This window comes from Vanacampus margaritifer, chromosome 8 (genome assembly GCF_051991255.1).
Source record: "Vanacampus margaritifer isolate UIUO_Vmar chromosome 8, RoL_Vmar_1.0, whole genome shotgun sequence".
NCBI classification, from domain to species: domain Eukaryota; kingdom Metazoa; phylum Chordata; class Actinopteri; order Syngnathiformes; family Syngnathidae; genus Vanacampus; species Vanacampus margaritifer.
The window spans coordinates 11,154,981-11,180,861 of NC_135439.1; the positions used below are offsets into that span (position 1 = coordinate 11,154,981).

Genomic DNA, 25,881 nt, shown 5'->3' on the forward strand with positions numbered 1-25,881 from the left:
ACTAAAAGTACATGAGAGACAATTTCAAGATGGAACTTCACAATAAAACCATAACATATATAGTAATTAAAGAAGATAGCTGTCTTTATACTTGATGATTTGATAATTTCTCATCCTTTTTTTTTCTGAACTAGTGCACCTTTGACCTTTTCATACACTTATATAAGCATAACTTACATTTACTGCCATTTTACAAGACCCCCACCCTGTATCTCTTCTACGGAGGGCAATTCCACAAGAGGGTGCAAATTCACCATTGATTGACATGTCATTAATTATACAATAGAAAACCACTTCACTGAGCAACTTTTGTTTATTTTTCATTCATTTCATTTCATTTTTTTTATGTTTAAAAGGTAATGTAATTTAATTATGTAACTTCTGCCAGCTAGTGGAATGGCATTTAATTGTTTGCCTGCGCTATGCATCTCTGGCATATACTGTAGATAGAGATAGATGGGCAAAGATACATTATTTGAAGTGAATCAATAATTATTTTTGGACCAAGGGAAATGGGATAATTTCCTATGGCACACCTCAAATCTCATGGCACATAACGACCGGTACTTCTCTGTGTATTCCAAACAGAAATGTAAACAAAACATGTTGTTCTTATTGCCATTTTACTTGAATATAAGTAACTTATGCCAATTTGTTTGCATTTGGGTTTGCAGTTGTCTTTAAAGATGGAGATCAACATGAAATGCAACCCAACATGTTTACATTCAATTTGTGTATAAATACATTTGTGTCTACTGTGTGAATATATTATTTGTCACAGTCATACTGAAAGAAATTAAGGACCCAATGACATTTTTTTAAAAAAATGCAAACTTGATTACATAAAATTGTAGATATCATTCATTTGGATGACAAAACAACAAATTCTGACATGATTCCCATGTAGTCAAACAGAAAAGTCACAGTGAGAAATAATTGAGTATTCTTAACTCCTGGGCAAGAAGAAGCACAGTGGGAATAATTCACAATGTGGTATTACACATTTATCTTTTGGGGGAAGGTGGAGATCGCATTTGACAATCACATTGAGATGTATCCTATTTTCTCTTACCGTATATACAAGCATCAAATATTGATTATAGCTGTCTGATGTCCAAGTATTTTACTGCCTGTTTAAACATTAAACAACTCAATTTTAACAACTAAATTATCCCCCATTGTTGGATTGTTAGATTATTGGTATGAAGGCAAAATATGGTCTTGCTTATTCTGCGATTCCTACACCGATCTCACTATTATTTTGTTGTAGCTGAATATTTTTGACTGCAGGAGAGGCAAAGCCTTTTCCCATCCAAAGAATAGCAGTCCTTTTTCTCCAGTGAGAACTTGAAGTGACAAACCTGAAAGAAAAATCTGAATTGACACCAGCTTGGTAACGCACACGTGTTTGTATAAACGATGTAGTCTGAATATGTCAATACCTCACATCTGTAGCACTCTTGGTGGAGGGTGCGTCCATCACATTCAATGTGTTCTGGAATAGTCCCATCACTGTCCATAATTAGCTGTTGGCAGGCACTGCACTTCTTAGCAAACTTCCTTAAGACAGAGAAATCAAAAGGAGACATTAAACAAGGAAAGTGCACTGCCCAAAAAGTGTCAAATGCGGTGTAAAAATGTAATCCATCAGCATGTAGGTATCGCAAACCTACAGTCTTTGGCTCTAATTGTCATACCTGCCATAGTCCAGATTGCAGTAGAGTTCTCCAGTGTCTGCCTGGACAAAATTTTCAAGTGGCTGTTTACATGTTACGCAGGTAAAACAAGTAGGATGATACACTCGCTGAAGGGCCCGGGTTTTTTGCACTCTTATCTTTTCGCCACATGACCAGCAAACATCAAGACTGGTCTGCAAGATAGAATAATACAGTTTATTATACGCACTTAAGGCTTTGTTGTTGTTGTTTTTCTTGTTTTAAACATGATATTTACATGTTTTAATGATCTCTTTTTACTCGTAAAGCAACTACTGTTTTTTTTTTTTTTTTACCTCATAGCACGTTTCACATTCAGGGACTTCTCCTTTGTCGTAGAAGGTTTTTCCAGCCAGAGGGCAACTACAAGTCCTGCACATGAAGCAGTCTTTGTGGTAAAACCTCTCCAAAGCGGTTAACGATGGTTCAGTAAAAAGTACGGGCTTCCGGCAGAATCCACACAAGCCTGCATTGCAGACAAATTAATTAGAGGTTACAATGCATGCATCATTTAATGCGTCAGAGATGTTAATAGAGGTCAGGGAAAAATTACCTCTGCTCTCACTGGCGTTATCTTCCTGGTCACCATTTGACTGTTTATTTGCATTCTTCCCACTAGAGGGTGTTCGTTTTACCACCTTAAAAGCAAAACACATACAGTGACAGTTTTTAATGTACAGTCAGATGTAACACAACATTTAATATTGTACAGTTTTATGCTCTGTTACAATACAAGTGCTTACCTTCACACATAATAATTCTCAGTATTGATTTTTCTAATGTATGGTGTTGTAAAACCGTGTCGCAACATGCTAATATTTTTTAACCGGTGCTTTTTGCCAACTTCGTTGCAGCCACGTCATCGGTGTATTGATGGAACAAGCTTTTCCTCATCTAATCCAGACATGCACCATGGAATGTTCTTTTATTTGCAAAGGGAACGGTACTGTTTACTTTAACAGTATTTGAAAAAGACTTCCCCCCCTTTGGTATTTTGTTTAGAACCAAGTACAATGATTTGGGGGGGAAAAAACATTTAAAGCATTAACACATTGCCGACCTTATGACTCATGTACAATTGAAGTGAAAAGTGTGGCCTAGCCAAGGAATTTTAGTCACTTAATGGAAACGTTTACCTCTTTGTTGGGAGGTGGCGGCTTGGGTGAAGTTGGAGGGCGTGAGGCAGGTTTCTGGGCAGCAGGAGGTGATGGTGTGGGCAGTGGATCTGGGAGGTATGATTTCAGCTCAGAAGGAGGAGGAGGAAGAGGAGGGGAAGGTGAAGCAAGGGGAGGAGGTGAGAAGACATCTGTTGAGCCTGAAAGGTCAAATAGAATAATTTTTTATTAACTCATTCACTGCCATTGTCGGCTATAGACGTCAAAAATTCATTTGAACTATTTCTATTTAACATTTTTTTTCTCACTTTTCTTAACAAGAGTATGAAAACCTAGAAAAAAAATATTGTACATTTAGAACAGATATAAAATTTGCAATTAAAAAATTTAATCGCCTGATGCGATTTAAAAAAAAAAAGACTATTAAAAATCTAGGTTTACATACTCTTGTTAACAAAAGTGGGAAAAAAATGTTAAACTCATAGAAATAGTTCAAATTAACTTTTGACGTCTATAGCCGTCAATGGCAGTGAATGAGTTAATAAATTAATCCGTCAGATTTTCTTCATCTTCAAAGACTGTATATGCATATCAACCATTTTAACCTAAATACCTGCAACATCTCTGTTGTCACTTTCCCGCAATAGCGTGTTGTGTCCCGACTGGACGGATGCACGGCTCTCAGACCCTGAGGGTCTTTGGGGAAGCTCTTCAGTTGCAGAGCTATGAGATTCTGGGCATTTTTGGGAAGGCCCTGCATGCACCCAGCCCTTTTTGTTCCCACCTTGTTGCTTGGCCTTGGTTTGGTGAGGATTTGCCAAGGTGATGAAGACAGAGGACACTTTCCTGCTTGAATCTGCTGACGTCATGGCTGCGGAAAACCCATTCATGGTCAGCAGGAAGTTCATACTAAGCAACTGGAATTCAATGTACTGAAGATGAGATGGCTTTCTGAATTAAAGCCTATTAAAACACTGAAACACAAAAGTACTCACACTGTGAAGTAAAAATATAGAATTTGAAATGTACTTAAGCGTTATGTAAAAAATATTAGCTTGCTTATTATTTCCTGTTCGCTCGCTTTATCCTATTAATTGCTAAGGCCACTCGACAAACGAGTGGAATATACAGTACGTATCATTTCCAGTCAACCTGTTCCTCAACTGCTTTTTTTTGTTTTTGAAAACCTCAACTGCAGTCAACGTTATCACTCATTTATTTAATATCTTTTATTTACGTTTAGTTGTCATCTACAGAGGTTGAAAAAAGTCACAAGGCTAGTCATTTTTAAAATGTAGAGCGTACTAAAAATAAAAAGACTAGGATTATGAGACAATATACATCCATACATTCACAATTGAATCAGTTCTCTGTATTAGATATTAGTAAACGTATACATATTGCCCAACCGCTGTTTGAAATTGTATCTAGTTTCCATTGACACCTAAGGAAGAGCCATCACTAGTAAGGATGTCATTTCACCATTGGCATTTCAAGCACACAGTATCTATTTAAAAAAACAAAAACAAACCTGACAGACTAGTTGAAAGAATGTAGTTTTCTGTAGGTTTCCTTCGTCTGTGTCTCAACAGCACTGCATTACTTCTCGATTTTTCTTGGCGGACTTTACTCTGAAGAGGGCGATTATATCTACAGAAAGCCACTCCTTGTTTACTTCCTACCTGTACTCTTGTTCATCCACCCTCCTCCCTTTTTCGCTCTGGCTGGCAACATCACTTCCGTTGTAACCGTAAAAGGAAAATTGGAAGTCTTAGGGAAGATATTACGTACTTGTCCGTTCATCTATTTTTACTGCTTATGTCATTCAAGGTCACGGGGAAGCTGAAGGCTATGCCAGCTAATTGCGTGGGGTACGCCTTGGACGGATCACCTCTGTCACAGTGCATAATGAAAATATCCACGATTAAAAACATGGTATAACCATGTTGGATTTATGTAGTGGCGGCCTTTATTCAAATGGGACTTTTCAAATTAGCTCACTGATACATGGATTGCATCTTATAATGCCATTGAAGAAAAAAAATGCAGGTTCACTATTTGAGCCAAGCTGAGTCATATGGACTATAAAGAGAAGGTCAAGCAATGCTTTCAAAACGCATCCATCCACCTTTTTATGATCACAGTGTCATAAAGAATATCATAACGTTTCTATCGTAGAGACACAACGTCACATCTTTATGCTATCGTTTGGCACGCCCCAGGGCTTTTCCATGCATCACTTCCTTTATACTGCCTCTCTTTTCTTCTGCTCTTCCTTATTACACAAAAGTATCTTATACTGATGGCAACTCCTTTTTTTTGGTAGCTTTAACTCTAGTACTGGTAGTCTTTATCTCTTGTTAATTAAAATCTTGACCCACGGTGGGTGGTGGGTGGTGTCTGGTCGGTGCTGGATTTCACATTCCTTTCTTTTCTTTGGTCCTTCCTCGGGTCTCCTGACGGCCTCACGACTCTGGCTGGAAGTGTTCGGTTTAGGTGAACGGTATGGGATTTTTTAATAGGTTTTAGGTGAACTAATGAATACACACACATACACATATTCACTCACATACAAAATAAAAAATAAAATAAAACATTATAAAAAATAAAAATAAAAGAGAGAGCCATGATGACATGTCAAATCGGTAAAATTACCAAATGAACAATACTGAGCTATCCAGAAAACAAAAACAAAAAAACAAACAAAAAAAAACAAATCTTGACCCAATGTGCTGGGTCAAATCCTGAGTATATATAACCCAGCATTGACTTGTGTTGAGTTACCCATTCCACCCCATTTGAGTTACTTTTAAACCAGCAGTCAGCCAAGTGGTCCTGTGTTCGAATCTCGGTAGCTACAGGCCATTCTCTGTAGAGTTTGGATGTGTAGTTTTTCCCCAGGCACCCCTGGCTTCCTCACACATGCCAAAACATGCATGCAAGTTAGATTCTTTAAATTTTCAATATGTTAATGTGAGTAGGAACGAGTTTTTGTTTTTATCAATGTCATTAGATGAAGACCAGTTTAGGATGTAAAACATTTCTCAGTTGGGCTGACCTGTGATCCTAATGAGGACAAGCACTTGGGTGTTTTGAATAACACATGACCTAACCCACAGATAGCAGCAGTACCGAAAGTAAGCTTATTTTTTGTCATAAAAATCAGAAACAATCAGTAATGTAGTCACACAGGTTTTTTAATTTATGTTAAACACGATGAGTTGTACTGCAAGTAAACTTATCAGCTGCTTTTCAGTGGTGTGCTACTGGTATGTTCCCTTTTTCTGTAACCGGAGCTTTGTCCATATTTGGCCATGTTGGTGTCCTTTTCTTCCTATAAAAGGGAGACATGTCCATATTAGGGACTGACGTTTGGTTTGACTACATTTCCTTGAGTGCAATGGGGTAAAATAACAATAGCTTTAGCTATAGTAATTATTTATCTTCTTTAGACAGCATATTTTTCATCCATCCATCCATCCATCCAGTTGAGACTGAATAAACAGCACCTCTACTGGTTGCAACCTTGAAGTGCACTTCATTCTGCCTCAATTGCTTAATTATTTAACAATCAATTCCACACCATTCTTAATGATCAATTAATCAACAAACTAAATGGGTCATGGTGTGCATTTTTATTGGGCTATTCATTTGAGATTTAAACACTGTGCCCTCTTGAAGGCTTGATTTAGGATATAAATACAGTAGATTGCAGTGATCACAGCATACAAATGAGAACTTTTTCAGACCTTTAACGCAAGCTGCAGCAGGTCTTGAGAAAACAGGAGACAGACGGCTTCTCCCAAGAAAGTGACGAGGACTTGGAGGACGTCAGACCAGTTTCCCATTGTCAGCATCAGCACCAACAGGGCCCCCAGACGCAGCACGACAGTGTGCAACAGGGCCTCTGCGCCCATCTGACGTTGTTGGTCTTCTGGGTAAAATGAAAGGAAACATAAATTTAGGCTTGCTAAAACAGTGGGTATCAAACTGTGGTATGGTGACACGTGGGTCCACAATAACATTGTATCATTTTTTTAAATTCAAAATTTTAGTATTTTCATATGAGGATCGACACACCAGCAAAACTTACGACTAAACCATTTACTCCTCTCTAGCTTAGTTTCCGGCCAATTAAATAGTACTTTTGTCTTGTAGAAGCACAATAAGCACAAACCTCAGATCAAAAGTTTCTAACATGTTGATGAATCACGACATTTGCAGTGAATAAATGGGTTTTGTTCAGCATAAATAACAAAATTGTTCGCTCTTTTTTTTTCAAAATCAGAATTTGTTTTATTAGTGACCAAATTGCTAAAGTTTCTCCTCTCTGTTCGTAGCCACGTTGTTAGTGGAAGCACCTACATTACAGCTCACGACAGTACATGGATAGATCAAGTTGCTTACTATTCAACAGGACCAAAATATTTAGGTTTAAAGCAACTGAATGCAGAAAATTGAATTTCGACTCACTACTGCCACATGTGGTTGATAAACAAAACTGCACACTCCCTTCTCACAAATATAATGCACATATGACTTCACATCCTCAGACAGAGGGCGGGAAATTTGAACCCGCATTGTGAACAGCTAAGGTGTTAATCTGTTAATTGTAAGATGTTTGAGTCACAAATGGTCAAATGTAAAAATATTGTACATATATTTTTGGGCAAATTTATCCATAGTTATAAATGTTCAAAAATGCTAATAATTCCCATGGTATTTAAGGGTGAAAAAAAAATCTGTCCTGGGCCCAAAAAGTAAAAAAAAAAAAAAAGAAGATTTTTTTAAAATCCCTGTTCTAAAAGAGCAAAACCTTTTTTACCTTGATTATAGACCACCAGCATTGTGTAACAAAGCGTGAGAGGAGTCCAAAACTTGAGCGCATCCTTCTGGGACAGGAAGTGGTCATAAACTGTGGCGAAGGAGGCCACCACTGCTACCGCGAAGACCAAGACAACCAGTCTCTGCAGAAAGGCCAGCAGGGTGTGTCCTGAGGACAGGAGGGTGATGCACCTCCCACAGTAGCGCTCGGTACTGTGCAATGGATAGAGTCGGGCCACGTGACTCCACAAAGAGTTGCACCAGCCTGCCAGTGCCCAACTGAAGGCCGCTGCCAGGAATAAACTGAGGGAGCTGTGCGGCGCTCCCTGATGAAGAAAGTATAGAGTGCAGGTGATGCTGCAACCAAGAGAAAAGTGGCTCTGGATGAGGATCAGTCCTAGCCCTCTGCCACCAGCATCCTGAAAATAAAAAAGCATGTTAGAATCCAGGCTTAACTGGGAATACAGTTTCTGCTTGTTGCGACTGACCAGCCGAGCTGATATCCAGGCAGAGATGGCTCGCAGGGAAAATTCCAGAACTATCAGAGAAGAAACCCGCGGGCCAACCAGAGACAGAAGGCCAGTCAAAACCCAGAAGTGGACTAATGATCTCCAATTGGTGCTGAGGTGCATTTTTGATGGCGGTGTCTTCTCCTTGCTCTCTGATTCAGAATCACTGCTCAAAAAAATGTGAAAGAATGTAACTTTTTTGCCACATCCGACCATGTACAGCAGGGGTGTCAAACTCATATGAGCTCAGGGGCCACATAAAAGAACATATATTACCAAGTGGGCCGGATTGGTAAAAAAAATGTTACATAACTTAAAAACAATTGCCGTCAATTATAAGTAGATTTTCGCTATTTGTTGGCTAGCCCTAAATTATGGAGCTCAACTGTAATCATACTGTTCCAAAAAAATAACACAAATGCAAATGGAATGCGGCAACACTTTGCCTGTATGAGTTCCAGATGTGTTAAATCTTCCTGTTTTGCGTGTGACGCAGTTAATGAAGCTATAAGGACGTTAATCCTTGTCATATGTATTTGTGGTCCCGGTAATTGAATTTCAGTCATAATTAACACGTTTATGTCGGTGTATAATTGTTCCTTTTTTTTCCTTCTTTTTTTTTAACAAACTGTAACTTCAGGTTGTTTGAAAAAAAAATTACATCCAGGACGATTTCATGTACAAGTTGCTCATCTGAGGACTGCTTGTGAAATTACAAATTTATATGTTTTGATTGTGATTATTTGGTCCGACTTTAAAAAAAAATAATAATAATTTCCAAAATTGTCTGGCGGGCCAGATTAAACCCCTTTGCAGGCCTGATCCAGCCTACGGGTCGAATGTTTGACATCACTGATGTACAGGAAGGGTGTCCAAACTTTTTCTTCTAAGGGCCTTTATTTTTTAATATATTGAAAAATTTTTTTTTTTTTAAATAATAATAATAATAATAATAATAAATAAAACATTAAAACCAATTAATCAGCTAAAGATATGCAAAACAGTTATACATTGTTTCTATCACTGTTCATGCTCTTTTTTACTACTTTGTTTCAGTTTTCATTCATACGTAAAGCCATCAGCGTTTACTTCATTCTGAAGTACCAAATGATGTGTGATTGGTGGAAAACAAGGAAGTGAGATAAGATAAATTCCTTCTACTGTCCTCCTGCCTTGCCACCCAGTGTAGAAAAAAAAGTAGTACAATGAAGGGATTGACAGGGGTTGTGCATGTCAGTTGTTCCTTTTAGTTGAGTTAGCAGCTAAAAGCACACAACAGGCTGCAAAAGGCCCCAGGCAGTAGTTTGGACATCCCTGATGTACAGCAATGAACATTTTGTATTGCAAAAAAAGCTCACCTGCAAATTTGAGTGAAATAGTAAACTCTCATCAGGCTGCACAGCAATGATATTCCACATGCAGCTACAACGCCTTTAAAACATACACCAAAAACTGTTTTTACATACATTTGAAATAAAACATTGAGTGTCATATTTTACCCATGAAACCGTATTATCAACTCACCTTGAAAAAAGCAGTCAATTGGATTGGATTCAATAGGAAGGATCTCAATGATCCAAAAGAAAGGGAAAAACATTTTTGTGTTTCCCTTGTGTATTATTACTACAACAGCGACATTAGTCTGACAAACTCCACGCCTGTTTATGGTGGCTTCCAGTAAACCAAGCCTCTGGCTAAAGATTAAGTGGATCTCCCCGTTGGCTGCTGATCATTGTGAACACGACTGACACTGAGTTCCAAAGGTCAAAAGTGATTTAACTGTGATTGTCAGTGTAATCACCGCTTGATGAAAGAGGCTGAAAATCCCCTCAAATCAAAACCCTGAAATGCAATTGTGAGCAATCAAATACAGACTCAAGCTGTGTCATGTAAAAATGTTTAATCTACAATGTCATGCAGATAACATTTTTATAACAAAGAAACACAAATTGAATGATAAACATGATTGATTGATTTTCAGTTGTTTAAAAAGCCTCTTCAAGATATCTATTAAAAAGATCATCAAACTACAGGCAACCTGGTGCAGCACACACAAAGTGACATTTAATACAGAAATCACCTTTATATTTCTTAAAACACTTGTTTTTTCCCCCCAAATGTACTTTAAAAACAAAATGTACTTAAAACCAAAGCTATTAATAAACTGGACAAATTCTGAGATAAGGTGACATTTAGTCGATTATAATTATAATATATTGAGGTTAGATTTGATTATCATTATGCAACAAGTTACAAAGATATTTCCAAAAAAATCTTGTTTCCTAAAAAAATGTGATATGAATCATCAAATTTAAATGTATTTTACTCTCAATATCTATCAATACATACAACACCTTAAACGTCCCTGTGAAGTGAAAATAAATACTGTAGGTCTTGTAAATTTGACAACCACCCTAACAAATGTGACAGATTAAAACAAAGTATTTAGAGGCTTCAAAATTGTGAAAAATTAAGCTGTTCACTGCATAGTCAAAAGGCGTGGGCAGCTCTGGTGAACGCGCTCAAAACAACGCCGCACTCAAATGTCAACGAAATAATTCCTATGAGCTGGGAAAAAAAATGATGCTACTTCATTTAGCATCTTTTTTATAGCTACAGTTTGAGCTATGAAAATAAAGTAAAGCGGTCATGCCAGGACATGCCCCTGTAAACAGACTGGCTGTCAAATCAGACTGTATAATTAGTTTCCCCCCCCATTCATTTTTCTCTATATGGCAGGCACGCACTCGTGGTAAACAATGAGGCACTCTAAAAAGTGTTGATGCAAATGAACTTTTTCTATAGTGGGAGAGAGAGTGTTACCAAATGTCTTCATTCACTTTATAAGAGTTTTAAGTCATTTGATACTTTCTTGTGTCATTTCCAGCCAAAACATACCCATTCTATAAAGAAGAAAAAAAACACTTTGAGACCAAATTTAACCAGGATATGAATAATAAAGGGGATGTCTGTAACTGTATTACTCAATTATTAACATTTAGAATGACCACAAAACACAATATCAATCTTCAAACATTTGACAGGACCTTCTCGTCCAAGCAGCATGTGTTCATCGTTAGTCAAGTATTCTTTGCTAACCCTTCTTACCATCCTTCCTGGGACATTTGTTCTCCTTTACAATAAGTTCATAGTCTGGACAATATTGCAGTGTTTTCTGCGTGTTTTTGGGTGGATTCAGCCCTGCCCTTGAGCCTGCCTGTTTTTCACAGCTTGTTGCCTCATCAGATCCCAGAATAGCATACTGAGAACTGTGTGGGGAGCCAAGCGCAGAAAAACTGGGCCCATCCCTTTGTACAGACCGAGCAGGCCTTCAGCTTGGCACACCTTCAGGATACAATCCGAAAAACCATTGTAGAGGCGTCCCTAAGAGGAAAAATGGTAGGAAAGGAAAAAAAACATAATTCAAAGCTTATGTTTATACAGTGGAAACTCCAAAGCTACTGTAACTATGAAGTTGACCTATTATTTTGATTTTTTTGTGATGCCACCAGAACGATACTAGTATCAGTATGACAAGATACTTATATTCATAAATGTAAAAAAAAAAAAAACTTGACACTGTTATTACTGTAAAGTTAATACATTTCACGATGGTGACAATTGGAATGGATTATCTAGGGAAAAAGAAAAAAAAAGTGATCCAAGAATAGCTCGTATTCAAACTCAGACGTTCCATTGTAAATGTCAAGCCTTCAACCCACCCTGTGAAACTCATCCACTGGCTGATTGTAGAGGCGTGTACTAATGACATCAAAGGGTGTCATGGTAATCGCCACGGCAACCCCGCTGATGCTGGCCGCGATCAAAGCCACAAGCCAGTTGGCTCCCGGACTAAACCACTGTGAGGGAAAATGGAAAAGGTTTGCAGCAGTTGCTCGATCACGTGCGTCCGAAAACGGCAGCTGTTTATAGCGACGACTACCCGTACCGTACCTGGGAATGCAAAGCCCACTCCTTGGCAGAGGTAAAGGTTGCCAGTTGAGCAGCTGAACCAACCATGACGCGAGGCACGGCCCCATTCACACCCCTCCAGAGTCCAATTAAACCCTCTTTTCTATAGATGGTAACAAAGGCATCAGACACTCCCTGAAACGAAAGAAAAAGTCACACAAATAGGTGATAAAGATGCACATTTAACACAGTGATCGTCATTCTCACACTCACATCTATTGATCATTTAGAGTCCAGTTGAACTAAGAAACACATTTCGACATACAGTACGAGAGGAAGGACCATGCATTGTAACACTGCCACATAGATGCGATACATTAGCCCAGCTATGCCATTTCCCATTATGTGTTAGCATTAAGCTAGCGAACAACTTAGCCCATCTATGCCATTTCCCATTATGTGTTAGCATTAAGCTAGCGAACAACTTAGCCCATCTATGCCATTCCCCATTATGTGTTAGCATTAAGCTAGCGAACAACTTAGCCCATCTATGCCATTTCCCATTATGTGTTAGCATTAAGCTAGCGAACAAAGCCAAACGGCAAAGGTACGTGGTAGTTTTAAATACACAAAGTCTAAGTTAAAAATCAGTTGTTGCTATGTGCTGTATGTTTTTTATTTTTTATTTCTATTTATTTTTACAGATCTCACACTTTAGCCAGCCATTGAAACAATGGAAAAGGACACTTGAATATGTTGGTCATACCACATGGTTATGCTGATGGCCCACTGCTATCGCTTCTAGTGTTTGAGCCTGCAGATGAGTCTTCACCTATGAAGAAAACAGAAAATATCAGCCTTTATTCACTTGTATAAACAGATTCAGATTGGAGGTTATATCAACATATTTTGTAAATTGAGAGGAAAATTAAATATCAAACCTATTGTACATACAGTATTTAGCACTACATAGGGTAGGGAGAGAAGCAGCTGTGGTCAAATGTGCCATTTGCCAAGTTTGAGATTCATATTGCTTTTTGTTTTAATGAACAGTTAAACTTAATTACCTCTTAGAATTAGGTACCTCTAATTATCACCAAACCAGTGTAAGCCTAAGGGAATTGCAGAATTTCTGAAGCAAGGTCAAAATTGACAAATTGACATGGCTTACCTGTTTTTCTGTTTTGGAGCTGACCAAATTATTTAGAAACACACAATTCCAGAGCTGTTTCTCACAACTCTACATAGATACATTTAATTAAAAAAATCGACACACCCCTGTTCAAATGCCGAAATGAGAGTGAATCATTACAAAACCTCAATTTAAAAAATAATATATTTTTGAGAGGGAAGAACAAACAACTGAAATAATGTGGATCTGTGTGCACACCCTTTTATAATTGTGATGTGGATATGCCCAAAATCAACCAATCACATTCAAAATCATGTGAAATTGAGTCAGAAACCACCTGCCACCATTTAAAGTGACCTTGATTAACCCAAAATAAAGTCCAGTTGTTTTAATAGGCTTTTCCTAACTTTTTTTTTTTTGCAGAAGCAGAAGGTTTTGTGCCAACACAGACAGTTATTTTGACCGTTCTTAATTCCTTTGCCTTTAAGGGTGAACATAAAACCAGTTGAATTGTACAGGTTATAGGTCACATTAATGGAGTAAAAATGATTTTAAATGGTTGATCTTGTTCTCATTTTTGATATCATAAAAACAAAAACTTGGTAGTTAATCAGTATCCTCGCTGTAGACGTGGATAACAGAGTCAGATTCTGTCAGATTTACATTACATATGCTCTACAAATCTCATTATGTATACCAGGGCACTGAAGCGAAGTTAAAGTGGTTGAAGCAGCACGCAGGCTATTTATAAAGTACGGTACGTCTGTAATGCGCATATAGCAACCTGGATATCGCATCATAACCGCTTACAGTATTGTCTTTCCAAGACAGTGCAAATGCCTAATGACCGGCAAGTAAAGCAGAAAAACAACATGCTCAGTAATTCCATAATACATCCTTGTTTACCACAGAAGAAATATCATCTTCCATCATCTTCCATGGTATTTACTGTCAAAGTTGCAGGTGTACAAGGAAGATGCCTTTTTTCATCCATCTATGCATTTTCTATCTGGCTTATCCTGTTCCGGGTCACAACAGGAGCTGGAGATATTTCCGCTAATATGGTAGCTGCATGAAGATCAGTGTGCGAACTACTTCTGTTTATTTTAGGATTAAGATTTTAAAGCATCTGGAGCTGTATTTAATGATGGTATAACATAATTACACCGGTTCATCCTAGTTTTGTACGTAAGTTATTGCAAAATGTATTTAGTGATTCTGGGAACAAAAATTAATTCCACATATTAGTTTCAGTTGTTTATCTTTTTTTTTTTTTTCAGTTGTTTATCTTAACAACTGACTATTATGGTACTATTGTCATCACTTCAAAATGGTAAACTATATTAAATATTGCTTCATGTTCTTACCAGTTACAATAAAAGCATTCAGAGGATTAGATTTAGATAATAATCCTCAAATAGGATTTTAAGGACTTTATCATTCAGCCATGTGGTTATTTATCAAATAAACTATATCATTTTTTTATCTTGACTGACCTGACCTGTAGTTGTTAATTAACTTGTTGCTGTTGTTGTGCCTATCAAACATCTGAATACGAGTGTGTAATCTCATCAGGATGGGATTCTGTTACCTACTCGGGTCACATTTCAACACATAACAACACGATGACCAACATGAACAGCATCCAAATAGGGAAAGAAAGTTTCTTATCTTACCAGGTAGGCAGGAGAGCCAATGAATGCCCCAAGCGCCCCAGCCCCGGCCCCTGACAGGACACTTCCTCCATGATACGACGTGATGCCCAGAGCTTCACAGTAGGAATAGCAGCCCAGCCTCACGCCGTTCATCACCCCCTGGTAGATCAAGCCCACAGAAAGCCCCTTCTGAAGGCCCCGGAGTCCGTCTGTGCGGCCCACCACCCAAAGGGCCTGAAGGACCCCGCGGTAGTGCCTCTGGTAGGTGCCCCGAGCACGCAGCTCTCCCTGAAGCTGCAGTCGGGTCTTTACCACTTCTAAAGGGTTGGTGAAGACACAAGCAGCGCAGCAGGCCAGGGCACCCAAGGCGAAGTCCAGAGTTGGGGGCGGCGAGGGGGCAAAAATGGCTTGAGGCACAGGTGACACAGTAGACACCATAATGGGGAAAGGCTACTAAATTTTTGTTTGGAAATCTGCAAAAGGGCACTTGTTATGTCTCAGAGGAGAATGTCACACTTTGGCCTTTGCGATAACAGTCGTCGACTGGAACGTGGAAGCGGGGGGGGAAAAATCGTTATCAACCTTTTTGCATGTCTGACATGTCACATGCCACTCTGCTAGGTAAAATGGCTTCCTTCTCTTCTATCGAGGGAGGCATCATCTGCAACAAGAGAATGCATATTGTCAAACTCAAAACTTAAGAGTTATAACTGTGAGTTCAAAGCATAATTACCTTATCCTATTATTACATAAACACAATAAATTTCAAGCTCCAATACTAGTCTTTAAATCAGAAGCCAATTATTAAAGAGTTTGTACAACTATTGTTCAATTTGCTACCCCAAAGTGACGAACAACAATGTAGAATTTTGTTGCATATTTCAGAAAAAAAAAGAAAAAAGATTTGCTTTAGTAGATTACATAACATGATGGCCGGATTTGGAAACTTTGAGTTAAAATAAAGTTTCCTGAATCTGACACCAGTGGAATAAATAATTCAGTGCAGAATGTTACATGAAAAGTGTAAAGTCGAGTTTTTAGTTTCTTGCACGCATATTGAACCCCATATTAGCTTTTTTATTTTTTTTTATATCAGTCCAAGTCATATCTAGTCCATTCAAGCATAAAATGAGACTAGTACATAGACAATTGTGCTTTGGTCACAGTCATTCAAACAAACAAACAACTTGAAATTGACTAAATGCTTCAGGGCTGCATATTACAAACAAATATGTCATGTTTGAAGTATTAATGTCAAATTTTCTGACTTGCGTTGCATGCCACTTGATGCAAGTTGATCCCCTTGCAAATACTGTACTTTTACATGCGTCCGTTTTAAGCCAGTATTAACACTAGTCAAAGTCATTCAAACTAGCAAACAACCGGATGAATGACACTCACATGATAAAGTGCCCCTCTCCGCAATGCCGACTTCAGTCTCACTTGGCTGAATGTTTTGAGGTCAAGTCCGGCTCCATTCTTCCACTCTTGCAATGTAAACATGTGTCCGGAGCACATTCATTGTCACTGACTCCGCCCACCGCCCTTGCCGCAGCCAATAGGCACGCGTGCCAGTCTGCCACCTCACCAGTGTACCAATCTCCACCAATCAAATGTCTCGCACGTCTCCCCAGTGGGAGCGCTGTAGGTAAAAGGTTACCGATGGTCAAAGTGGGGGAGTTGAGTGGAGGGTCTCGGTTGAATGGGGGCAGCACATTGGTGCTGAGTGCTGACTCAAGGTCAACCTCAACCCACATAAGATTGTGTAAACAATATCATCGTCAAGGGTCGCAATTCTGTATTGTAATAGCGTTTATAAATCGAAAATATGGGCAATTTCCAAAATCTTATTGCACTGGGGGTAAAAAAAAAAAGAATCGCAAAACGTAAAATGATACAAAATTTTGTATTTTTGTGGTATTTAATTATTTCCGGAGCCGCTAGAGGGTCTACTTTCACAAGAATACAAATGCACCGAAGTTGTTCCAGAAGTCAATAAAAAGGTCAAAACAAAAACCTATTAAAAATTTTAAATCAATGACAAATGAACACTTTTTTAATATATTATAAAAGGTTGAAATCTGAGGTCATGAATTTTAAATTGTTGCTTCCATCTGCCCATTTTCTACATCCCTTGTCCTCATAACTGGCCCTAACCCCGCTAATTTATGGATTGGTCGCCAGTCATTTTACATTCTATTAGTCTTCAATTCACCAAACATGCATGATTTATGTTATACTGTAAATTCACCAATACAGTAGTGACTATTTTGATGCATCAAAATTATTTGTGGAAATGTTTATGAAAATTACAGAATGAAAAACAAAATATAATCAACATTAAGTCACACATTTTCAATAAAAATAAAATCCATTAATCAATAAAATAGAGCTGCGATTGGCTGGCAACCAGTCCTGTGTGTACCCTGTCTCTAGACTTAAAATTAGTAATAGTAGTGACTACTTTTCGACTACTTTTCAACTCCTTAGAAAAAGTGGATTTGAAACCTTCACTTTCATGGTGTGAAAAAAATTATCAGATTACACACACACTGCCCAAAACAGCACAGAAGACAGACAAAAAAATGAGACACGGAGTCCTTTATTGTTTTACTATGTTTATAGTATAGTGCCACGTCTCTCACAACTTTTTACCACCACCGTGCATAAACACGCGCATACACATACATACACGCACACATACAGTTTTCAATGTAAACATTGCAGGCTTAAAGAGTGATACCAAAAGCAAGGTAGTTGTCATACGTTTCTGTCAACAGCATCGTTGGTTAAGAGTTCAGAAGATGACAGAAGCGGAAATGTTATGGTCTGGTTGATTAGCCTACCAGGAGCTAATTATGTTATGTAGGTTCAATGCAGTCAAAAACGACGCTTCTCCGCAGTCATGTTTTTAATCAAAGTGTGGCTAAGATAATTCATTTTGCAGAAGCCAGGAGGGAGGAAATTGTGAAGTGGAACATCAAATAGATTCCCCAGAAAAAGGCCTTACGTGTCAGTTCCCTTGTGTGGTGACGAGCTGAGCCCCTATAATCCCAACCCTGGCGTCGAGCTCCATTATTACCTCTTTGCACGCACAAAGTACAAGGCGTTTGTCTTAGGGTAGTACTTCACATTCTGTTTCTTGTCCATGAGGCCTCCGAAAATAATAAGCTCCCCCCTGCCCTGCACCACAGTGTGGAGGCTGGTCTCCGGTGGCCCCGTAACTGCAGCGGGGCTCCCGTTTCCATAAACTCGCCAAGCCACGGTGCCGGCAGCTTTGGCGCGCGACACATCCAAAACATACATCTGCATTGGTTTGCAATTGATACAGACCGACTGATACAGAGGTTTACCTACGTTCAGACTTTGGGGAGGATGATGGCCGAGGCGCCGGGCGATCGGGGGGAAGGCGTGTCCGTCTGCCCCTGCAGCCTGCGGGGGGCTGGAGGAAGAGGAGGATGGGGGAGTTCCAGGGGGGCCCGCTCCTGCTCCGCCACTTCCTCCTCCAGGAGAAGCCCCCTGCGTTTGAAGGGAAGGCGACGATAACGAAGACGGTAACGATGAGGAAGATGTGTTTTTGACCGCCTCCAGGCCTCGCCGTAAGGCGGCGGGGGAAACCGCTCCCGGTGGGGTACGCGGGGAACCCGCAGGAGGCGTGTGCAGGCCGTTAGTGCTGGGCACTTCGGGATGGTGCGCGGCCTCCCAGCTGTAGTCTGTAGAGGCAGGCGGATGGGCGTGAAGGGGCGGAGAGGCAGCCTGTGCCGGGCTGGTCCGCGGCGAAGGGGAGGAGCCGTTCAATAACGGCGGATGCGGAGGCAGAGGGGGACTGTCAGGACATTGCAGAGGAGACGGCTGCTGGGAAGACGGGCTGCCGTCTCTGGCACTTCCTCGGGGTGAAGGTCGGGGCCTCAGCGTGCCCCATCGGCCGTTGACGCATGGAGCCTCTTCGACAGCGCCCAGGACGACGCCGGCCGCCCCACTCCGCACGGGAGAATGAGAGCGCAAAGACGACGGTTCCGGGCCTAGGGGGGCAGGTATGGCACTTATAGGGGAGGGGCGAGAGTTAAGACTTGGGCTGAGTGGTGCGCGGCCAGAAGGAGCCTGTGAGAAGACCACCACACACTGGCCCACCTTGAAGGAGAGATGGACAACACACATCGAGACAACATTTATTTAGGATTTTCAGTTACGTTGCAAACCCACTAGAAAATCCCCAATACAAATACCATTTCATTACTGTCGGACAGAAACCTTCTATGTCCATATATGGTAAATTGAATTATCTTTTCACAAATCGATACTATTGGTCTGCCGCCTCTTCCTTCACCCTACGGGAGCCACGCTGCATTTTGTCACCACAAGATTGAAAGTATTTGAAAAGCATTTTATGCAGTAACAAGTGAAAATAGTAAGGAACTGTTTAGCCACGAAGCTAAGCGCAAGCAAATTCATTTCCATCTAATAAAATGCTAACCGTTTCATTTATTGCGTTACTAATAATTCAGTAATTTGATTTTGTCAAGTAGTAAAGGATTTTTGTCTAGTTGGGGGAGTCTGCATAGGTGCAGTCATTGATGTAGACGGCCGGTGACATTGTCCGACTATTTGAATCAATGATAGCGCCATAAATTAGCACCTTTTTTAGCATGTCAAATTAACAATTGAACATAATTTTGGGGTTGTGTAGTCTTGACATTAGTGTGCAACTGTATGTGATACGTAAAATAATACAGTAATACCAACTTGAACAATGCAGTGTTAGGTACGTCACGTCACGCAAGACACCATTTTGATTTTCTGAATGATAGCCATTTTTGAGAGGACCAACAGGGGTGATATAAAAAAATATATATTTACAGTTTTACGCCTCACGCTCGCTTTTAACTTAAGAAACAATTCAACTTATCAAAACACACTTTCTAAGTATGTTGTAATCGTATTAAAACACAAAAAAACAAACTGAAAGCAGTTCAGATAATAAGGTGCAAACTTTAGCATTTAACTACATGCATGTGGCTTTAAGAGGCGGGGCCTGGTGAGGTGGCGTGTTGACATTGGCGAGCCTATTTGAGAGCTGTGTCCTCACGTTTTTTCTGTTCTTTGGCATTCAATAAATGGCTCGACTTTAAAAAGACTACAACTCTCCTTTCACAGATCTCAGAGCATTACATACTGCATGAACATAAATACTGATTAAAAAAGGAATTACTCTGCAAGCTGGGTGGCACCAAAGCTCCGGGGCCCCATGGTCCTCGTTTTCCACCTGCAGTTGCTGCCACCTCCATGTGGGCGCATCCATATGAAGCAGCCAGGCATCCTTGAGGAGCTGTTAACACATGGTAACGCACAGGAGGTGTTAAAGATGTGTAATAGCTTGAAACAACCACAATGCGACCCACCGGACATCATTTCCATATCATGTGACTCAATTAGACTTACAGCATTTGGGCCTCCACAACCTCCCAAGATGAGCAGCGTGTGATCATCAATCACGATCTGTCAGTAAAAAATCAAGTCAGAAATGCTAATTAAAAAAAAAAAAAGTTTTAGGTTTTCCTACCTGTGACTGGCCACCTCGTGGGTGCGGACACGGGCCAGATATGGCAGGTTTGGACCAGAGCCACTGCTCCAGATCCAAAACCCACACATCATTACTCCTAATAAGAACAACTAGCGGTTAATAGCCATACAATGAGGTGTAAAAGAGTTTTAAAATATATGCTTGCTATTGTAAAATGCACAAATAAATCCAGGATGAGAACACACATTTGCCGCGCTCCTAATGAGCCTCCAAACACCACCATGACATTCCCGATAACAGATGAAGAGTGGCCAGCCATGGGGGGCGGTCCGTGTGTTGTCACAATGCAGTTCCACCTAGGACAGAAGGAACGCATAAATAAAAAAGACAAAATGTAAAACGTAACATTTCAAAAAGCCATTTTCTTCCCCCCTGACCAGTTCTTAGAAGGGGAGTAGGTGTGGATTTCATCGAAAAATCTCTCTGGTTGGTGCAATGGGTACGGACTAGGCCTAGTCCAGCCTCCAAACAGCACTAACAGATCTTTATGCATCACGAGAGTTGCTCCAGCTTTAGGAGATGGATACGAGCCTGGACAGAAGAGAGCATTGATTAAACTCTGACTCCAATTTTTTGTGCGGGTTCACACAACAAAGTCACATGAGGGAATGTTGACTGTTATTCGGCCCGTGGCTCACACTACATGTCAATTGAGCAGATACTTGCTGCAAGTTATATACCCATAATGCTTTGCATTCCAACGTCTGACTAACACGAAATGCATAAAACTTGGGAATTTTAAACAGCATCGCAGAGTTGTTCTGTGAATTGTGGCGTCCATTTTTTTCCGGGGTGTAGGCAAAGCCGGCTAGCTAATTGCATGGTGTAGTGGCAGAACTGGGCCAAGTAATTACAACTTAGTCAATTGCAATTGCAAAGATGCCTCACTTTTCAAGGTCAACTCATGCCAGGACCCGAGTGTGTCACTGGGACCTGCCCCCCCCAAAAATCAGGAAATTTAGCGTTCTATCAGCAAAAATTAGTACTATATACTGTAGTTCAGTATTTGCACATTTTCAGCACTTATCTTCAATCGTGTACAGTATAATGTATTAAAGAAAGAAAAAAAAACATCTCACGAACCAATTTTTCTATCCTTTCTGCTTTTTGCAAGAGGTGAAAGTAATACTTTTGTCACACTTGTGTGAAACACAGTTGACAGAAAAAAAGCGCCTGGCCATCGCTGATGTCAATCGCTCAGACAATCTGCGAGGGTGACCAAATGCTTGATGTGTGTAATGAAACCACCAATGGCAACATCACTTCTTTTGTTTGAACTCAGCAGAACAAATGCACAGTGCTTCCTGACTCCTGACTTTAACCCTCTTGGTCAAGCATGTGACACAATTTGTTTTTTTTGATAATAGAGAACAATGTTTCTTTCATGTGCTCCATTTAATTTTTACACTGCTATAAATTTCACCTCTTGGGGGATTGTTATTATTATTTTTTTTAATCTGAGGTAGTCCCTACCTGAAGCTAGAGGCCGAATCCACTCCTTACTGTTCAGGTCCAGTCTCCATAGATCATTAAACGCAGCATTGCAGCTACTCTGGGTGCAGCCCCCAAACACATACATGGACTGGTTTGAGTCATAATAACATGCACCTGCAACAATAGTGAACATTGAATGAGACTTGAAACAGAAATGGAATCAAAGAGGAAGAGCAAGAAAGAGTTCTAACATTTTAAAACTTAACCAATTCTGAAAAAAATATTAAGCACAATTATTTTGTCAATAAATCAAATGACAATTATTCAAACAATCATTCAATCATCAAAATGAACATTAAACAAACAAAATATTAAGGCATGATAATTATGCAAGTTCTTTTTGGACCAAATAGAAATCATAAAATCAGTTGTTTTATTTTTTTATTTTTTAATGTGTAAATATATAAATTTAAGTATGGTTTCCTTGTATAAATAAGCAGTAAATTAGGATTTGACTTGTTTTACACTTACAACAGTTCTATGGCAATTTATACCATTTAAACAATTGCAATCGATCGCTCAGGTGCAAATTTTGAACTCAACTATGCTCAATTAGACACTGCAAAATGAAAATCATAATAGAATAATATTTTTTTCAGATTATGCCAATTTTGTAATCATGGAGTGTAGTCATTGAAATCGTAATTGAATTTTGATTAATTACACAGCCCTGCAGAGGACTATACAGATTTTTTTGTTTTGTTTTGATGCCCTCCACATTCCTTTAAATCAAAGCATTAACTCTGAAGCCTCAAGAAACGCCGTGTCAAAAGAAGAATGCGAGAAGGGACAACAAATAAGGGAAGTTACGGGAATTCAGAGGACTCGTATTCCAAAACCAATATGGAGTCCCAATATTTTATTGACTAGTGTCACAATACCTGTTAATTATTTATCAAAGTAAAAAAAAAACAAATTCAATATTCATAATTTCACAATTAAAATACATTCAAATCCCATTCCGTAGTAAATTTTGAGACTTTCATCCATCCAAGTTTCATCCAACACTAAATGATAAGCAATTCATTTGTCATGTAGAAAGAAGGTATGCTGACTGTGTGAAAAGCGCTGAGTGATTGGCGTCCCTGGATACGGGTATGTTCGACTTTCCCACTGAATGTTTCCCTCTTGGACAGCTCTCATGAAACCATGATAGCACTGATAAGCGACACCTTGGTAAAAAAAAAAAAAAGACAGGACAGAAGTCACTTAACATTTACTGTAAATAGCCATCATTGTAGGCTGTCATTAAAATAAAAACCACTTACCTTTAATGAGGCGATACCACTGCTTGCATACAAGCGCAGCCGTTTTGTGCTCCTGGTAAGGTGACAGGAAGGACAGGATGTATTCAAGGACTTCCTCTGGCAGCTCCATCATGGTTCTCCCTCCAGCTTTGGCACAAGCGTCCATGTTCCCGTCCTCCCGATAGGACCACATCTTTGCTTCAAGGGCCTCGATTATTCCAGCGGGGTCGGCGCCATCGTCCTCTGTGTCCATGGCAACAAAGCATCTGTCATCATGGTTGGTCGTTTGGGACATTATGGTCTGTTGGGACAGGGGAGACAAAATGGCGATACATGTGCTTGATGTTCATTAGGAGTAAAAACCTTACTGCAATTGCAGAGGGAGAGTGGAGGCAAACATAAATGTTTATGGCTTCATAAAGTATATGGATATTAGCGGATGCAAGAAAGTCAGGTCCATAAATATTAGGACATGGACAAAAATCTCATCCTCAGCTTTAATTTTAGGATAATTACATCCAAATCAGGTGAACAATAAGAGTAAATACAACAATTTGTATATGTGCTTTCAACCTATTATGGGACCAAAAGTAATTGGACAATTGGCTGTTCAGCTGTTGCATGGCCAGGAGTGTCTTATTCTCACACTAAACAATTTAAAGAGCAGAGTAGAGCTTAATATGGGATCCAAAAAGCTGTCACTGTCAGTGAAGCAAGACATCAGTATGCTGGAAAATAAAAACAAACCCACTAGAAAACATTGGCCAAATCAATTATTTAGAAAATTCTTAAAAAGACAGATTAGAGTTTACCAAACATCTAAAAAAAAAAGGGGGGGGGAGCCTTCATTCTGCTAACGGACATGAGACAAAAATCAACTCAATGACAAGTTGGGAGAAGGAAGCAAACCGCTCATGATGCAAAACATACCACTTCATTAGTGAAGCGTGGTGGTGACAGTTCCATGGCATGGGCATGTAAATATTAGAGTACATTCATAAAGTCATACTCCAAAGTGACAATGACCATAAGCATACTGCAAAAGCAACCAAATACTTTCTAAGACAAAGAAGTGGAATGTTATGCATTGATCAAGTCAATCACCTGATCTGAATTCGATTGAAAATGCATTTCACATGAAGACAGAACTAAGCATAAATCCAGCGTCTGCGATGTCTATGCATTCCAGACTTCAAACTGTAATTGACAGCAAAGGATTGGAAATGAAAGATGGAAGTCTGCAGTTACAGTGAAAAAAAATCATATCCATTGTGGCGTTTTTTAGAGCCAAAGAGATGAAAAAATGTGTCCATGTCAATTATTTATGGACCTTACTGTAGGTGCGCTACAATTTGCCGCACCCATTATTGTGGTTAGCACTGGTAATCATCAATCAGGTCTACTATTTTAAGTTCTCTATTGTAGTGAGAAGAAAAGACTGGCATCTTGCAACATATAAAAAGTACAGTACATTCAAATGAGCCCACTGACAGTAAACAACTTAAACTTTGGAACTCCTTTCTCTGTACCCTTTGGACATGTTCAAGTTTGAATTGTTTTCATTTGCTGTTTGAGACGGATGGTCCTCTTAGCTAGTCTGCAACCCTCCCACGTATCCATTCCACTATGTGGTTAGCAACAACACACTACCATAGCCAAGTGCCACCACATCATAACGGAAATGTTTTGGCACTACTTGTTTTAGTTTTTGGCAAATAAAGCAAATGGCCTGGCATGATCGGCGGATGTTAAAAAGCAACATTCTGGAGAGTGTCTTTCAAATGATGTGTTTTAACTCTCGTTCCTAGGACTGTTATGCTAACACCGACTAGAGCTAGCTAACCGAACATTAGCCTCTTGGCTAACGCCTAGGACTGTTTGTATAGCGAAGGGTACGGCAGCGTTTTCATTAAAAACACAATCAACACATAAAAACCTTCAAATCACTTCATTGTGCAACGGTCCAGCTACTCAACAGTCTCAGCCATACGGAGTAAACGGGTGCTGACTTCCTTGTGATAATCTGTGCTAACGTTAGCTTCAACTGAATCTGTGCGCTAATTAGCAGGTCCGGCGGACACATCTTTGAGTCAGGCAAGAATGTGAATGACGCTGTCACTTTCAGCCCTTTCAGCCGCGGAAGCGTCGACATTACCGCCGTTTAAGACGTGCTCTTCCGTGACTGTGGTTTAAAGGTCCGATCGTCCCCGGGTATCAGCTTCGGCGTGTCCTGAGTAGCCTCCAAACGGTCGCCATCTTCCATATATCAACGGCGTCCTCCGCAGCACACAAGTTCACAGCGACACTCCGGCGGCGGCAGCGGCGGCAGCAGCAGCAGCAGCAGCAGCACCCGCGGGTCGGCTCCACTGGATGGGTGGGTCCTCCGCCTAGAAGCCCGAGAGGGCGGTCCGAGGCAGGCAAGCATTCAAGCGGGGAGGCGAGGGGGTGCTTTGACTACAGTATATATAGTACAGTAACAGTAACACCCTTTGACTAAATTATTTTGAACTCTACTCAACTCTACTTTATTTAGAGAGCACTTAATGCACTATCGGTTTATACAGTTAAACTTAATTTGACCTCTAATTGTCTGACTGTCCACTTTGTCTCTCAGTAACTCTTTCAGTCTCTGTATATCTTATGTTGCAACCAGCTGATGACACTCTTCTTGGCAAATGAAATGATGGAGGGGGACAC

At 39.9% G+C, this 25,881-nt stretch overlaps 4 protein-coding genes across 6 annotated transcripts; all 4 read right to left on the minus strand.

Moving 5' to 3' along the window:
* Positions 1–294: 294 nt before the first annotated feature.
* Positions 295–4,524, minus strand: fblim1 (filamin binding LIM protein 1). Of its 2 annotated transcripts, none has more exons than XR_013295109.1 (8): positions 4,362–4,524; positions 3,444–3,701; positions 2,852–3,030; positions 2,269–2,353; positions 2,012–2,181; positions 1,698–1,870; positions 1,443–1,556; positions 295–1,361 (listed from the first exon to the last, which is right to left on the minus strand). XR_013295109.1 is itself a non-coding variant. In XM_077573802.1 (8 exons), exons 2-8 carry the CDS (start codon positions 3,697–3,699, stop codon positions 1,257–1,259), a joined length of 1,086 nt encoding a protein of 361 aa, XP_077429928.1. In that variant the 5' UTR covers positions 3,700–3,701; positions 4,362–4,524; the 3' UTR covers positions 295–1,256. The 2 variants fall into 2 exon arrangements, 1 of the variants encoding a protein (XP_077429928.1); XM_077573802.1 differs by having other exon boundaries at positions 1,443–1,560.
* A 1,493-nt stretch (positions 4,525–6,017) lies between these two features.
* On the minus strand, positions 6,018–9,852 carry LOC144056821 (transmembrane protein 82-like). Of its 2 annotated transcripts, none has more exons than XM_077573905.1 (6): positions 9,688–9,852; positions 9,522–9,594; positions 8,143–8,329; positions 7,656–8,073; positions 6,580–6,761; positions 6,018–6,164 (listed from the first exon to the last, which is right to left on the minus strand). In XM_077573905.1, the coding sequence occupies exons 1-6, from the start codon at positions 9,758–9,760 to the stop codon at positions 6,072–6,074; spliced, it is 1,026 nt and encodes a 341-aa protein (XP_077430031.1). In that variant the 5' UTR covers positions 9,761–9,852; the 3' UTR covers positions 6,018–6,071. The 2 variants fall into 2 exon arrangements, with proteins under 2 accessions (XP_077430031.1, XP_077430030.1); XM_077573904.1 differs by having other exon boundaries at positions 6,580–6,764.
* Positions 9,853–10,046: 194 nt separating this feature from the next.
* On the minus strand, positions 10,047–16,400 carry slc25a34 (solute carrier family 25 member 34). Its single transcript, XM_077574479.1, has 6 exons — positions 16,264–16,400; positions 14,884–15,523; positions 12,842–12,907; positions 12,118–12,270; positions 11,886–12,023; positions 10,047–11,547 (listed from the first exon to the last, which is right to left on the minus strand). The coding sequence occupies exons 2-6, from the start codon at positions 15,298–15,300 to the stop codon at positions 11,359–11,361; spliced, it is 963 nt and encodes a 320-aa protein (XP_077430605.1). The 5' UTR covers positions 15,301–15,523; positions 16,264–16,400; the 3' UTR covers positions 10,047–11,358.
* Positions 16,401–17,448: 1,048 nt separating this feature from the next.
* fbxo42 (F-box protein 42) lies at positions 17,449–25,791 on the minus strand. The gene is made up of 10 exons (XM_077573918.1): positions 25,340–25,791; positions 23,206–23,485; positions 22,993–23,109; positions 21,917–22,051; positions 20,821–20,974; positions 20,629–20,739; positions 20,423–20,519; positions 20,302–20,358; positions 20,072–20,188; positions 17,449–18,993 (listed from the first exon to the last, which is right to left on the minus strand). The coding sequence occupies exons 2-10, from the start codon at positions 23,477–23,479 to the stop codon at positions 17,941–17,943; spliced, it is 2,115 nt and encodes a 704-aa protein (XP_077430044.1). The 5' UTR covers positions 23,480–23,485; positions 25,340–25,791; the 3' UTR covers positions 17,449–17,940.
* Positions 25,792–25,881: the final 90 nt, after the last annotated feature.